The 12,310-nt window shown below is 34.9% G+C and overlaps 1 protein-coding gene across 1 annotated transcript in view; it reads right to left on the reverse strand.

The window, feature by feature from the left end:
- Positions 1-4,818: 4,818 nt before the first annotated feature.
- SMCHD1 (structural maintenance of chromosomes flexible hinge domain containing 1) overlaps positions 4,819-12,310 on the reverse strand; it is a 143,484-nt gene continuing 135,992 nt past the window's right edge. The window contains exon 48 of the mRNA XM_045849828.1: positions 4,819-5,724. Coding sequence (XP_045705784.1) covers positions 5,700-5,724 — 25 coding nt within the window. The 3' untranslated portion in view covers positions 4,819-5,699. The remainder of the gene's footprint in view (positions 5,725-12,310) is intronic.

Genomic DNA, 12,310 nt, shown 5'->3' on the forward strand with positions numbered 1-12,310 from the left:
TTGTACTTCAGTTAAATTTATTACTAAGAATTTTATTTTTTTTTGATGCTATTGTAATGACATTTTCTTCATTTCAATTTTGGATTGTTCATCACAGGTATACAGAAATATATATAACTGATTTTCTATGTATAACTTGAATCTGCAACCTTACTGAACTCAGTTATGAGTTCCAATGGTTTTTTAATGGGTTAGGGTTTTTTAAAAAAATACTTTTAGAAAAGACTTTATTTATTTATTTATTTTTAGGGAGAGAGGAAGGGGGGAAGAGAGGAAGAGAAAAAACAATGTGGTTGACTCTCACGCACCCTACTGGGGACCTGGCTCACAACACAAGCATGTGCCCTGACTGGGAATTGAACCAGCGACCCTTTGGTTTGTAGGCTGGCACTCAATCCACTGAGCCATACTATCCAGGGCTAGTTAGGGTTTTTAATATACAAGATTATATCATATGCAGAGATAGTTCCAGTTGTTTAATTTCTTTTTCTTGCCTAACTGCCCTGGCTAGAACCTCCAGTAAAATGTTGAATAAAAGTGACAAGAGCAGGTATTTTTGTCTTGTTCCTTATTTTAGAATAAAAGCAACCAGTTTCACCATTAAGTATGATGTTAGCTCTGGGTTTTTCATAGATGACCTTTTCCACGTTGAAGAAGTGCCCTTATTGCCCTTATTACTACTTAGTGTTTTATTTAAAAATCCTAAAAATGGGTTGAATTGTTTTCTGCATCTGTGCACAAGATTATGTAATTATTTTTAATTCTATAGATGTGATGTATTACACCAACTGATCTTCAGATATTAACCCACTTCAATCTTGCATTCTGGGGATAAATTCTATGTGATCAGGGGGTGTAATTCTTTTTATATTTTGCTAGATTTGTTTGCTAGTATTTTTTGAGCATTTTTGCATCCACATTCATAGAGATACTGGTCTCTAGTTTTCTTACGATGTCTTCAGTTTTGGTTGTCAGGGTACTACTGACATCATAGAATGAGATGGGAAGTATTCTCTACAATTTTTTGGAAGTTTGTGAAGACTTGGTATCTATTTTTTTAAATGTCTGGTAGAATTCAGTGGTAAAGTCTACGGGACCTGGGCTTTTCTTTGGGGCACTTTTCCTTTTTTTTCTCTTTAAAAATTACTGATTCAAAATCTTCACTTGTTATATGTCTATTTCTTTAGTCAGTTCCAGCAGTCTGTCTCTCTCTAGGACCCTGTCCACTTCAGCTAAGTTGTCTAATTTGTTCACATATATTCATTGTATTCCTTTATAATCCTCTTTACTTATGTAAGGTCACCAGGAATGTACTTCTTTCATTTCTGATTCTAGTATATTCACCATTCTAATATATTCTCTTATTTTCTTGGTCAAACTAGCTATAGGTTTTTCAATATTATTGAAATTAAAAAAGAGTTTTGGTTTTATTGCTTCTCTTTTGTATTTCTAGTCTCTATTTTATTGCATTCATTTCCACACTAAAGTTTATTTTCTTTCCTCTGATTAGGTTTAATTTTCTAGCTTTCCAATGTCTTAAGGTAAAAGATTAGGTTAATGACTTGAGATCTTTCCTTTCTTAATGTGGTTATTTATCATTACTAAGTTTCCTGCTAAGCACTGTTCTAAGCAATGCATCTTGTAACTTCTGGTGTGGTTTCTTTTCACTCTTCTCAAAGTATTTTCTGAATTCCTTTTGATTTCTATGATCCATTGGCTATCTAAGAGTATACTGTTTAATTTCCATATATTTGTTTCCCTGTTATTTAAAATTTGATTGCCTTTTGACCAGAGAACCTACTTTATATTATTTCTATCTTCTGAAATTTTTTGGTTTTATAGCCGAGTCTATGGTCTATCCTGGGGAATATTCCATGTGTGCTTAAGAATGTAAAATATTGGCCCTGGCTGGTGTGTCTCAGTTGACTGAGCACTGGCCTGTGTACCTAAAGGTTGCCAGTTTGATTCTGGGTCAGGGTACATGCCTGAGTTGCAGACTTGGTCCCCAGCTGGGGGTGTGCAAGTGGCAAACCAATCGATGTTTCTCTCACACATTGATGTTTCTTTCCCTTTCTCCCTCCCTTCCCCTCTCCTTAAAAATAAATAAAATCTTTTTTTTCAAAAAAGAATGTATAATGTAGTTGGATGAAATCTTTTATGTTTGGGAAGTCTATTTGGCTTATATAGTGTCCTTCATTGTGTTCTTGGTCTCATCTATTAGTTTGGTCTAGTTGTTCCATTGTTGAGAATGGGGTATACCCGATACCAAAACCAGACAAAGACACTACAAAAAATGAAAATCATAGGCCAACATTCCTGATGAAAATAGATGCAAAAATCCTCAATAAGGTATTAGCAAAATACATTCAGTAATACATTAAAAAAGATCATACACCATGATCAAGTGGAATTTATTCCTTGCATGCAGAGTTGGTTCAATGTCCACAAATCAATTAACATGATACACCACATAAACAAAAGGAAGCATAAAAATCATATGATTATATCACAGATGCAGAAAAGCATTTGGCAAAATCCAACATCCATTTCTGATTAAAAAAACTCTCAGCAAATGGTGATAGACAGAACATACCTCAACATAATGAAGGTCATATATGACCAACCCATAGCTAACATCATACATACATAATGGTGAAAAGCTGCAGAAATTTTTTTTGAGATCAGAAACAAGACAAGGATGTCTACTTTTACCACTTTTATTCAACATAGTATTGGATATCCTAGCCACAGCAATCAGACAAGGGAAAGGCATCCTAATAAAAAAAGAAGTCAAACTGTTATTTGCAGATGACATGATACTATATAAAGAGAGCCCTAAAGACAATACAAAAACAAAAAACAATAAAAATAAATGGACTCAGTAAAGTGGTAGGATACTAAATTAATATTCAGATATTGACTGCATTTTTATACACAAAGAACAAACTATCAGAAAGAGAAATTTCTTAAAAATCCCATTTCTAATTGCATCAAAAAGAATAAAATACCTAGGAATAGATTTATCCAAGAAAGTAAAAGACCTGTACTCAGAAAACTATTAGACACCGAAGAAAAAAATTAAAGATACAAATAAATGGAAGGCTATATGGTGGTCATGGACAGGGATAATTAACATCATTAAATTGTCTGTATTACCCAAAGCAAACTACAGATTCAATGCAATCCCTATCAAAATACCAATGACATTTTTCACAGAACTAGAATAATCCTAAAATTTATATGAAAGCAACTTCCCCCTCCCCCTCCCGGAGTAGCTATAGTAATCTTGAGAAAGAAAAAGTTGGAGGTACCATGCTACCTGATATCAACCTACATTACAAAGCTATAGTAATCAATACAGCACAGTACTGGCATAAAAACTGATATATATAGATCAATGTAACAGAATAGAGCCCCAAAATAAACCCATACCTATGTGGTCAATCAATGACAAAAGAAGAATATACAATGGAATAAAAACAGTACCTTCAATAAATAGTGTTGGGAAAACTGGACAGATACATGCAGAAAATAAAAATGGATCACTTGTAAGTTATATAGATGTCTAGTAACTATGTTGCACATATTAAACTAATATAGTACTGACATATAGTATTATGTAATAACTGTAATTGAAACAAAATAAAGAAAAAGAAAATGGGGTATAGTCTCTAACTACTATTGTTGAATATTCTTCATTTCTGTCACTTTGTGTTTCATGTATCTTAGTTCTGTTATTAGGTGCACATGCTTATAATGTTTATATTTTTGTGATGGATTGACCCCTTTATCATTATAAAATATCCCTCTTTATGTCTAATAACATTTTTCTTTTTAAAGTCTATTTAAAAGTTATTTTTTTGTTGACATGTTGTTAGTCCTATGATGGTTGCATCTGTATTGAACATGTACCAACATTTTTTTTTGCCATTATTCACTAAACAATACAGTATAAGAACTACTTACATAGCACTTACATTGTATTAAGTATTATATGTAATCTAGAGGTTTAAAGTATATGGGAGGATGTGTGCAAGTTATATGCAAATACTATGCAATTTTATATAAAGAACTTGAGTGGTCATGGATTACAGTATCAGCAGGAAGTCCTGTAACCAATTCCCCATGGATACTGAGGAATGGTATCTTCTTCAAAACAGGTACTAAGTATTCAACAGGCATGCAAAATAAAACTCTTAAATTAACATGTATAAAAGTAACTTTATAAATATAATTCCACAACCATGAACATGAAGAGATGATTCCATGAAAATGTTTAGCAGATATAACTGAAAAGTTATTTTAACAGTATAAAAATGATACAAATTCAAACTTTTTAGTAAAAATTAGATGAAAATTATACACTAAAATATAACTGAATTAATCCTACCCATTTAAAATAATTGTAAATAACTATGTCAAAGAGTCAAAAGTATAATAATTATAGAAGATAGGATTTTTATCTTTTTACACTAGTATTTAAGAACAAATAATAATAAATTTCACTTAAAAGAAATCCAATCTTCTTTAGCTAATTCTATTATTGCCATTTTATTTCTTCAGCAAAAACAGTTAGATGATTTCCAATTATAAAGATAGGTTATCAGTGTAATAGTTCTTTCCAAGGTAATAACTGTTACGAAGTTTTCAATGTAAAAAAATCTATTAGAAAAAAAGCCAATCCTCTTTATTAACCTATGTACTTAGAAAGGATTTAAAAACACACATATTTCCTGGGACACAAAACTGTACCAAAAGTTATTTCCTTACCAAGTAACTTCACAGACCAATATGAATGACCTTACACAAAGACATATATGTTGACATGTGAGCTTTAATACACAATTCAAATGTGTCTGAGGCAACTTCCTAGCAGAACCTTACTGCGTTAATGTAGAAGTGTACAAGTTCTTTAACCCTTTAAAAATAGCAATAAAAAATTACAAAATAATGCAAATATAGAATTAAGGCTGAGACTATATAATCTAGTATTAATAGTCAAACGATACTTATAAAAATGGATGCTGAGCCATATTTTATATACATACAGGATAAGTCTTTAGAAATTTAAAATGTTACTGCTGTCACAAATTTACTCATGAATATTTTTTCACATATTTTAACATTTGAATTCCCAGATTCCTGTGCTTTTTTGACTACTTTTATTTTGAAGTCTTCATTAATCCATTAATTAAGAGTTTCCTCACATATTTAAAATTAAATACGTAACCTCTGGAACCACCCTTAGACAATAACAGACAAAACAGTTTTGTTAAATAAATTCACACAAAAGTAATAAAAAGGTTTGTTTCCAAGAAATAGTTCTACCATGTCTATAGTAATCATATTGAAAAATAGTACATATACTTTTCTTCAGAATTAATAAATGCTATGTGCCAGTTTTACAGTCACTGCCATATTTGTACATTTTCCTCTGACACATCTGCAAGGTAATGACAACCACAGGGCATGCTAGCTGGAATAATTACAGTAAATCCATATTGTCCAGTGAGATTCATAAAACTGAATGGTTGCTTCCAGTCCTCTCTAGACAGACATGGAAATGAATGCCCCAGATTCTTGGTACTGTCCCGAGAAATATACAGTTTGGTAAGCCACCTTCTTGGTCTTCTGAAAGAGAGCTGCAGAAGGCAGGGCATTCTTACTGAGACCAAAGGTCCCCTCTTCTCTGCCACTTTTCACACATTTGTTTTGGTTATAGTCCTGGTCATAATGGGAAAAAATAAATAAATTACATGTATCAAAATTTTCCTTTCCCAAACTCCCTCATTAGAACTGCATGGTTAAATATGCAATGGAACTATATATTATTATTAGTTATAATAATTCTCAGTATAAACATTTAATTAAATCCTTGTACATAATCACTTCTTTGACATATAAGCCAAAAAATGTAGGAAAGCCTCAAAATAAAAGCAGTAAACATATACAGAAAAAGGGTTAAGTAATTTGTACCACATTTCTTTACAATGGTTATTTCTCAGACCCCCAGTCTGAAGATTTCCCTTACTTTCCCCTCATTTTCCTGAAATGAAATTACAGCTTTTAAAAATTAACAATACTTATAATGCTTATTACAAAAATGTTACAAAATAAGGACCAGCAAAAGAAAAAAAACATTTAAAGATACCTACAGTTCCATTCATGTAGAGATGAATATAGTGAATACTTTGGGGGTATGTGTATATACACAACACACACACACAGATATTTTTATTCAGGTAAAACATAAATACTTTATTTTCTAATGACAGTTCCCTAAACTACCATCTCCAAATGGAAGATACACATTTTTGATAAAGTGCTAATTTGTGATCTTTATCAGTAAAAATTGAATTAGAAAACTGAACTCTCTATTAAAGAAAATGAGTCTACTATGTAATATCATATATTGTTAAATATATTTTGTTGACTCTAAGATCCACATTTTTCCACATTTAACATCTCTGAAATCTACCTTTTAACCTCATGAATTAATTTGTAGTGTTTTTCTTTAATGTTCATGAAATAACTTTCTCTTATATTACTGACATCTTAGTGTTAATGAAATATGGTATATAATCTCTATAAAAGCAAATAATAAATATGTAATATGTAATATACATATGCAAATATAAAAAACCCATGTGAACATATACATTATGTTGCTCTTTCCTACTATTAAATTTGTTCCTGATTGTATGGATAAAATACACTACTATTTCAACACTAAATACTTTAATTTCAAATGTTTTTGAGATACTGACATTAGTTCAAAATTTATGGAGTACACCCAAGTACAAGAGAGCCCACACAAACAGAAGAAAGGGCAACCCTAGAGCATCCAGATAAGGAGATCAAAGAGACTGTACCACTGAGTCCCAGAGAATTCCTACCACAGAAGGCCAAACAGAGGCAGGCAGGCAAAGTAGAGAATCCTGACATACAGAAATAAAGAGAGTCACCTAAAATGGGGAGACAAAGAAAAAAACCCAATTGAAAGGAATGGAAGAATCCCCAGTAAAAGAGCTACATGAAATTGAGGCAAGCAATCTATCAGACATAGAAATAAGAAAAAATGGTTATAAGGATGCTCAATGAACTCAGTGACAACTACAAGGAACCGAGTAGGAACTACAACAGCACGAAAAAGGAAATAGAAACTGTAAACAAGAAGCAGGAAGAAACAAAGAATACAATATCTGAAATAAAAAAAATACACTAGAAGGAATTACAAGCAGGCTGGATGAAGCAGAGGTCTAATTCAGCAAGCTGGAAGACAAGGTAGGAAGAAATACCCAGGTAGGGCAACAAAATGAAAAAAGACTCAAAAAGTATGAGGATAGTTTAAGGGAACTTCAGGACAACATGATATATAACAACATTCACATCATAAGAATACCAGGAGAAGAAAAGGAAAAAAGGATAGAAACCCTGTTGGAAAAATGATGACAGAAAAATTCCTGAACCTGGAAAAGGGAAAAGCCACACAAGTTCAGGAAGCGCAAAGGGTCCCCATTAGGATAAATCCAAAGAGGCCCACTACAAGACACATCAGAATTAAAATGCCAACTTTTAAAGCCAAAGAGAGAGTCTTAAAGGCGGCAAGGGAGAAACAGTAACATACAAGGGAGTTCTGATAAGGCTAGCAGCTGATTTCTCAACAGAAACACTACAAGCCAGAAGGGAATGGCGAGAAATATTCCAAGTAATGAAAAGCAAAGGCCTGCAACCAAGACTACTCTACCTGGTAGGGCTGCCATTTAAAATGGAAGGTGAAATAAGGAGTTTCCCAGACTAAAGAAGGTTAAAATAAAGCACCTCCACCAAACCAGCATTGCAAGACACGCTAAAGGGACTGCTTTAAGACAATGAAGGGGACACAACTGGCCAAGATGGAGGTGTAGGTAGATATACTTTGCCTCCTTGCACTACCAAAAGGAGGACAAACACAAATTTGAAGACAAAAAATAACCAGAACTGCCAGAAAACTGAACTGTATAAAAGTCTAACAACCAAGGAGGTAAAGAAGAAACATTCATCCAGACTGGTAGACGGGGCAGAGACAGGCAGCCGGGTGGGAGAGGACGTGTGGCAAGGCAGTACCTGGAGGATCAGGGTGAGCGAGGCAGCAGCTGGTGGACTGGCGATCCCATATTTGCATGCAAATAAACTGGGAGGCACAACTAGGGAGTGAGACAGACCATGCAATCCAGGGTTCCAGGGCAGGGAAATAACGCCTCAAAACCTCTGAATGAAAACACCTGTGGGGGTTGAGGATGCAGGATAAACTCCTAGCCTCACAGAAGAGTTTGTTGGAGAGACCCACTGGGTCCTAGAATGTACACAAAACCACACCCTGGGAAGCAGTACCAGAAGGGCCTGATTTGTTTGTGGGTAGTGGGGGAAGTAATTGAAAGACTACTGAGAGCTGAGCAAGCAGCATTGTTCCCTCTCACACTCATCCCCCACATACAGCACCACAACACAGTAATGTGGGTTGCCCCACCCAGGGGTAATGAATACCTAAGGCTCCATCGCTTACTACATAAGAGGTGCACCTAGCCAAAAAAATATGGCTCAAGTGAAAGAACAGATCAAAGCTCCAGAAAAAATATAACTAAGCAACAATGAAGAGATAGCCAACCTATCAGATGCAGAGTTCAAAACACTGGTAATCAGGATGCTCACAGAAATGGTTGAGTATGGTCGAAAATTAGAGGAAATGTACAGGCTATGCAAAGTGACATAAAGGAAAATGTACAGGGAACCAACAGTGAAGGGAAGGAAACTGGGACTCAAATCAGTGATTTGGAGCAGAAGGAAGAAATAAACATTCAACCAGAACAGAATGAAGAAATAAGAATTCAAAAAAATGTGGAGAGGCTTAGGAAGCTCTGAAACTTTACTTTTTAAAATATTTTAATTGATTTATTTTTAGAGAGGGGAAAGGAGGGAGAAAGAGAGGGAGAGATACATCAATGTGTGGTTGTTTCTGGCATGCCTCCTACTGGGGGGCCTGGCCCACAACCCAGGCATGTGCCCTGACTGGGAATTGAACCAGTGACCCTTTGGTTCACAGGCCAGCGCTTAATCCACTAAGCTACACCAGCCGGGGCCTCTGGGACAACTTTAAATGTTCTACATTCAAATTATCGAGGGCCAGAAGGAGAAGAGGAAGAGCAAGAAATTGAAAACTTATTTGAAAACATAACGGAGAACTTCCCTAATCTGACAAAGGAAATAGACTTCCAGGAAGTCCAGGAAGCTCAGAGAGTCCCAAGGAAGTTGGACCCAAGGAAGCACACACCAAGGCACATCATAATTACATTATCCAAGATTAAAGATAAGGAGAGAATGCTAAAAGCAGCAAGAGAAAAGGAGAAAGTTACCTACAAAGGCATTCCCATCAGACTGTCAGCTGATTTCTTGAAAGAAACCTGGCAGGTAAGAAGGGGCTGGAAAGAAGTATTCCAAGTCATGAAAGGCAAGGACCTACACCCAAGAGTACTCTATTCAGCAAAGCTATCATTTAGAATGGAAGGACAGATAAAGTGCTTCTTAGATAAGGTCAAGTTAAAGGAGTTCATCATTACCAAGCCCTTATTCTATGAAATGTTAAAGGGACTTATCTAAGAAAAAGAAGATAAAAAATATGAACAATAAAATGAGAACTCACAACTATCAACAACTGAACCTAAAAAAACAAAAACATAAACAATATACAGGAAAGAATAAACAAATGGGGCTATATCAATCTAAAAAACTTCTGCAGAACCAAAGGAAACATCAACAAAATGGAAAGGGAACCACCGAACAGGAAAACATTTGTCAATGATACATCAGACAAGGATTTAATCTCCAAAATATACAAAGAACTCACACGACTTCATAGCAGGAAGACAAACAATCCAACTTAAAAATGGGCAAAGGACCTGAACAGATGGTTATCCAAGGAGGACATACAGAGGGCCCACAGACATATGAAAAAAATCCTCAACATTACTAGCCATTACAGAGATGAAAATTAAAACCACAATGAGATATCACTTCACACCAGTCAGAATGGCCATCGTTAATAAATCAACAAACCGTGTTGGTGAGGTTGTGGAAAAAAGGGAACCCTAGTGCATTGTTGGTGGGAATTCAGACTGGTGCAGCCACTGTGGAAAACACTATGGAATTTCCTCAAAAAAACTAAAGATAGAACTGCTTTTCAATCCAGCAATCCCACTGCTGGGATTATACCCTAAGAACCCTGAAAACACCAATTCAAAAGAACCTATGCACCCCAATGTTCACAGAGGTGTTATTTACAATAGCCAAGTGCTGGAAACAGCCTAAGTGCCCATCAGTAAATGAGTAGATCAAAAAACTGTGGTAAACACACACAATGCAACACTACATAGCAGAAAGAAGGAAGGAACTCCTACCCTTTACAACAGCATGGATGGAACTGGAGAGTGTTATGCTAAGTGAATTAAACCAGGTGGTGAAAGACAAACACCTTATGATTTCACCTATAAGTGGAACCTAATCAATAAAAAAACACAAATAAGCAAAATAGAACTAGAAGCTTAGAAGTAAAGAACAAGCTAACAGTGGTCAGAGGGGCAGGGGTCAGGGGATAAGAGGGGAAAGAAGGGGAAGGGACAAGCCAAAGAACTAGATCAGAGGACTCATGGGCACAGACAATGGGGGTATTGATGGTGGGAGTGGTGGAGGGATGGGGATAGCAGTGGGGGAAAAAGGCAGGACAACTGTAACTGAACAATAAAAAAAATTGAAAAAATGTTACAATGATATAACTGTAAATGACATTACATAATAAAGATATTTTTGAAAAAAAATTTAGGTATGCAAAAGAAATTTTAAATTACCTATAATTCCACTTCCTGTATGTGTTCTTCCAGTCTTGTGTGTGTATGTGATTTTTAAAGAGAATTTAAATCATGCCATGTATAGTTTTATATTCTTCTTCATTATTTAATGTTATGTGTTATGCACATTTTGCCAAGTCATAAAGTGTACTCCAAAAAATTTTTTAAAAAACTTTATGGAGTACAGACCAAGGTTGTGTATGAAGACATTACCAATTAAACAGAAAGTTAAATTTTATATAGAAACTTAAGAAATTTAAAGTGATTTTAAATTTCCCAATGATAAACAAGATGCAAAAGGGGAGGAAGCCACAGGTTAGAGTATACCAAAATTTCAATCTAAAACTTCAAACACTGCCAACACAAAGCTGAACAATAGCTGAGTTTTTGGTGTTTGTTTTCTTTGTGTCAGAATCTGCACTGAGAATACGGTTCTCCCTTTGACTCTCTGAAAAAATTTACACTCTTTTACCTTTAATATTCTAAAATTTTATTATGAATTCTCTTGATGCCTCTTTTGTCAGTCATTGTGCCCTTTCATTCATTCCTGGAAAACTCTCTTCTACATATTTTTCTTCTCCATTATCTTCTTTCTAACATTCCTAATAGTCTGAACTGGTCCTCTATGTCTCCATCTTTGTCTTCACATAATTTTTCTAGGAAGTTTCTTTTTCAGTTCCTTGATTCCCCCCACCCCCATACAGGGCCAATGACTTTTTAAAAAAATTTTTTACTTCTTGATTTGAGAGAGAGAAACATTGATGTGTTGTTCCTCTTATTTATGCATTCATTGGTTGATTCTTGTATGTGCCCTGACCAGAGATAAAACCCAAAACCTTGGCTATGGGGATGAAATCTAACTGAATCAGCTACCTGGCCAGGGTCCTTAGTCCTCTGAATATTTTATTTCAACAATGGTATTTGTAATCTATAACCTCGTTCCACCTGTATCTTTCTTTTAATACTCCCCGAGTTTTGTAAATACAGTTCCTTCTGCAATCTCATTAAAAATCACAAATTTTAAAGAGTTTTACTGAATTATCTTCAAGGTTGGTTTTACTATTTATCTTGGATTTTTTTCCTCATATGCGTGGATACATGATGATTCTTGGTTGTATGATTACATTATTTTTTTATTTTTTAAATTTTAAAAGATTTTATGTATTTCTTTTTAGAAAGGGGGGAAGGGAAGGAGAAAGAGAGAAAGAGAAACATCTAGGTGTGGTTGCCTCTTAAGCACCCCCTACTGGGGACCTGGCCTGCAACCCAGACATGTGCTCTGACTGGGAATCGAACCGGCAACCCTTTGGTTTGCAGGCCATGGTCAATCCCCTGAGCTACACTAGCCAGAGCTGTATGATTATATTTAAAACAGGACAGTGCTGCTGGCTTGGATTTACTCTCCTCCTGAAAAAACAGAACTATTTTCC

This window comes from Phyllostomus hastatus, unplaced genomic scaffold, assembly GCF_019186645.2.
Source record: "Phyllostomus hastatus isolate PE091 unplaced genomic scaffold, TTU_PhHast_1.1 phas_contig_80, whole genome shotgun sequence".
In the NCBI taxonomy this organism is placed as follows: Eukaryota; Metazoa; Chordata; class Mammalia; order Chiroptera; family Phyllostomidae; genus Phyllostomus; species Phyllostomus hastatus.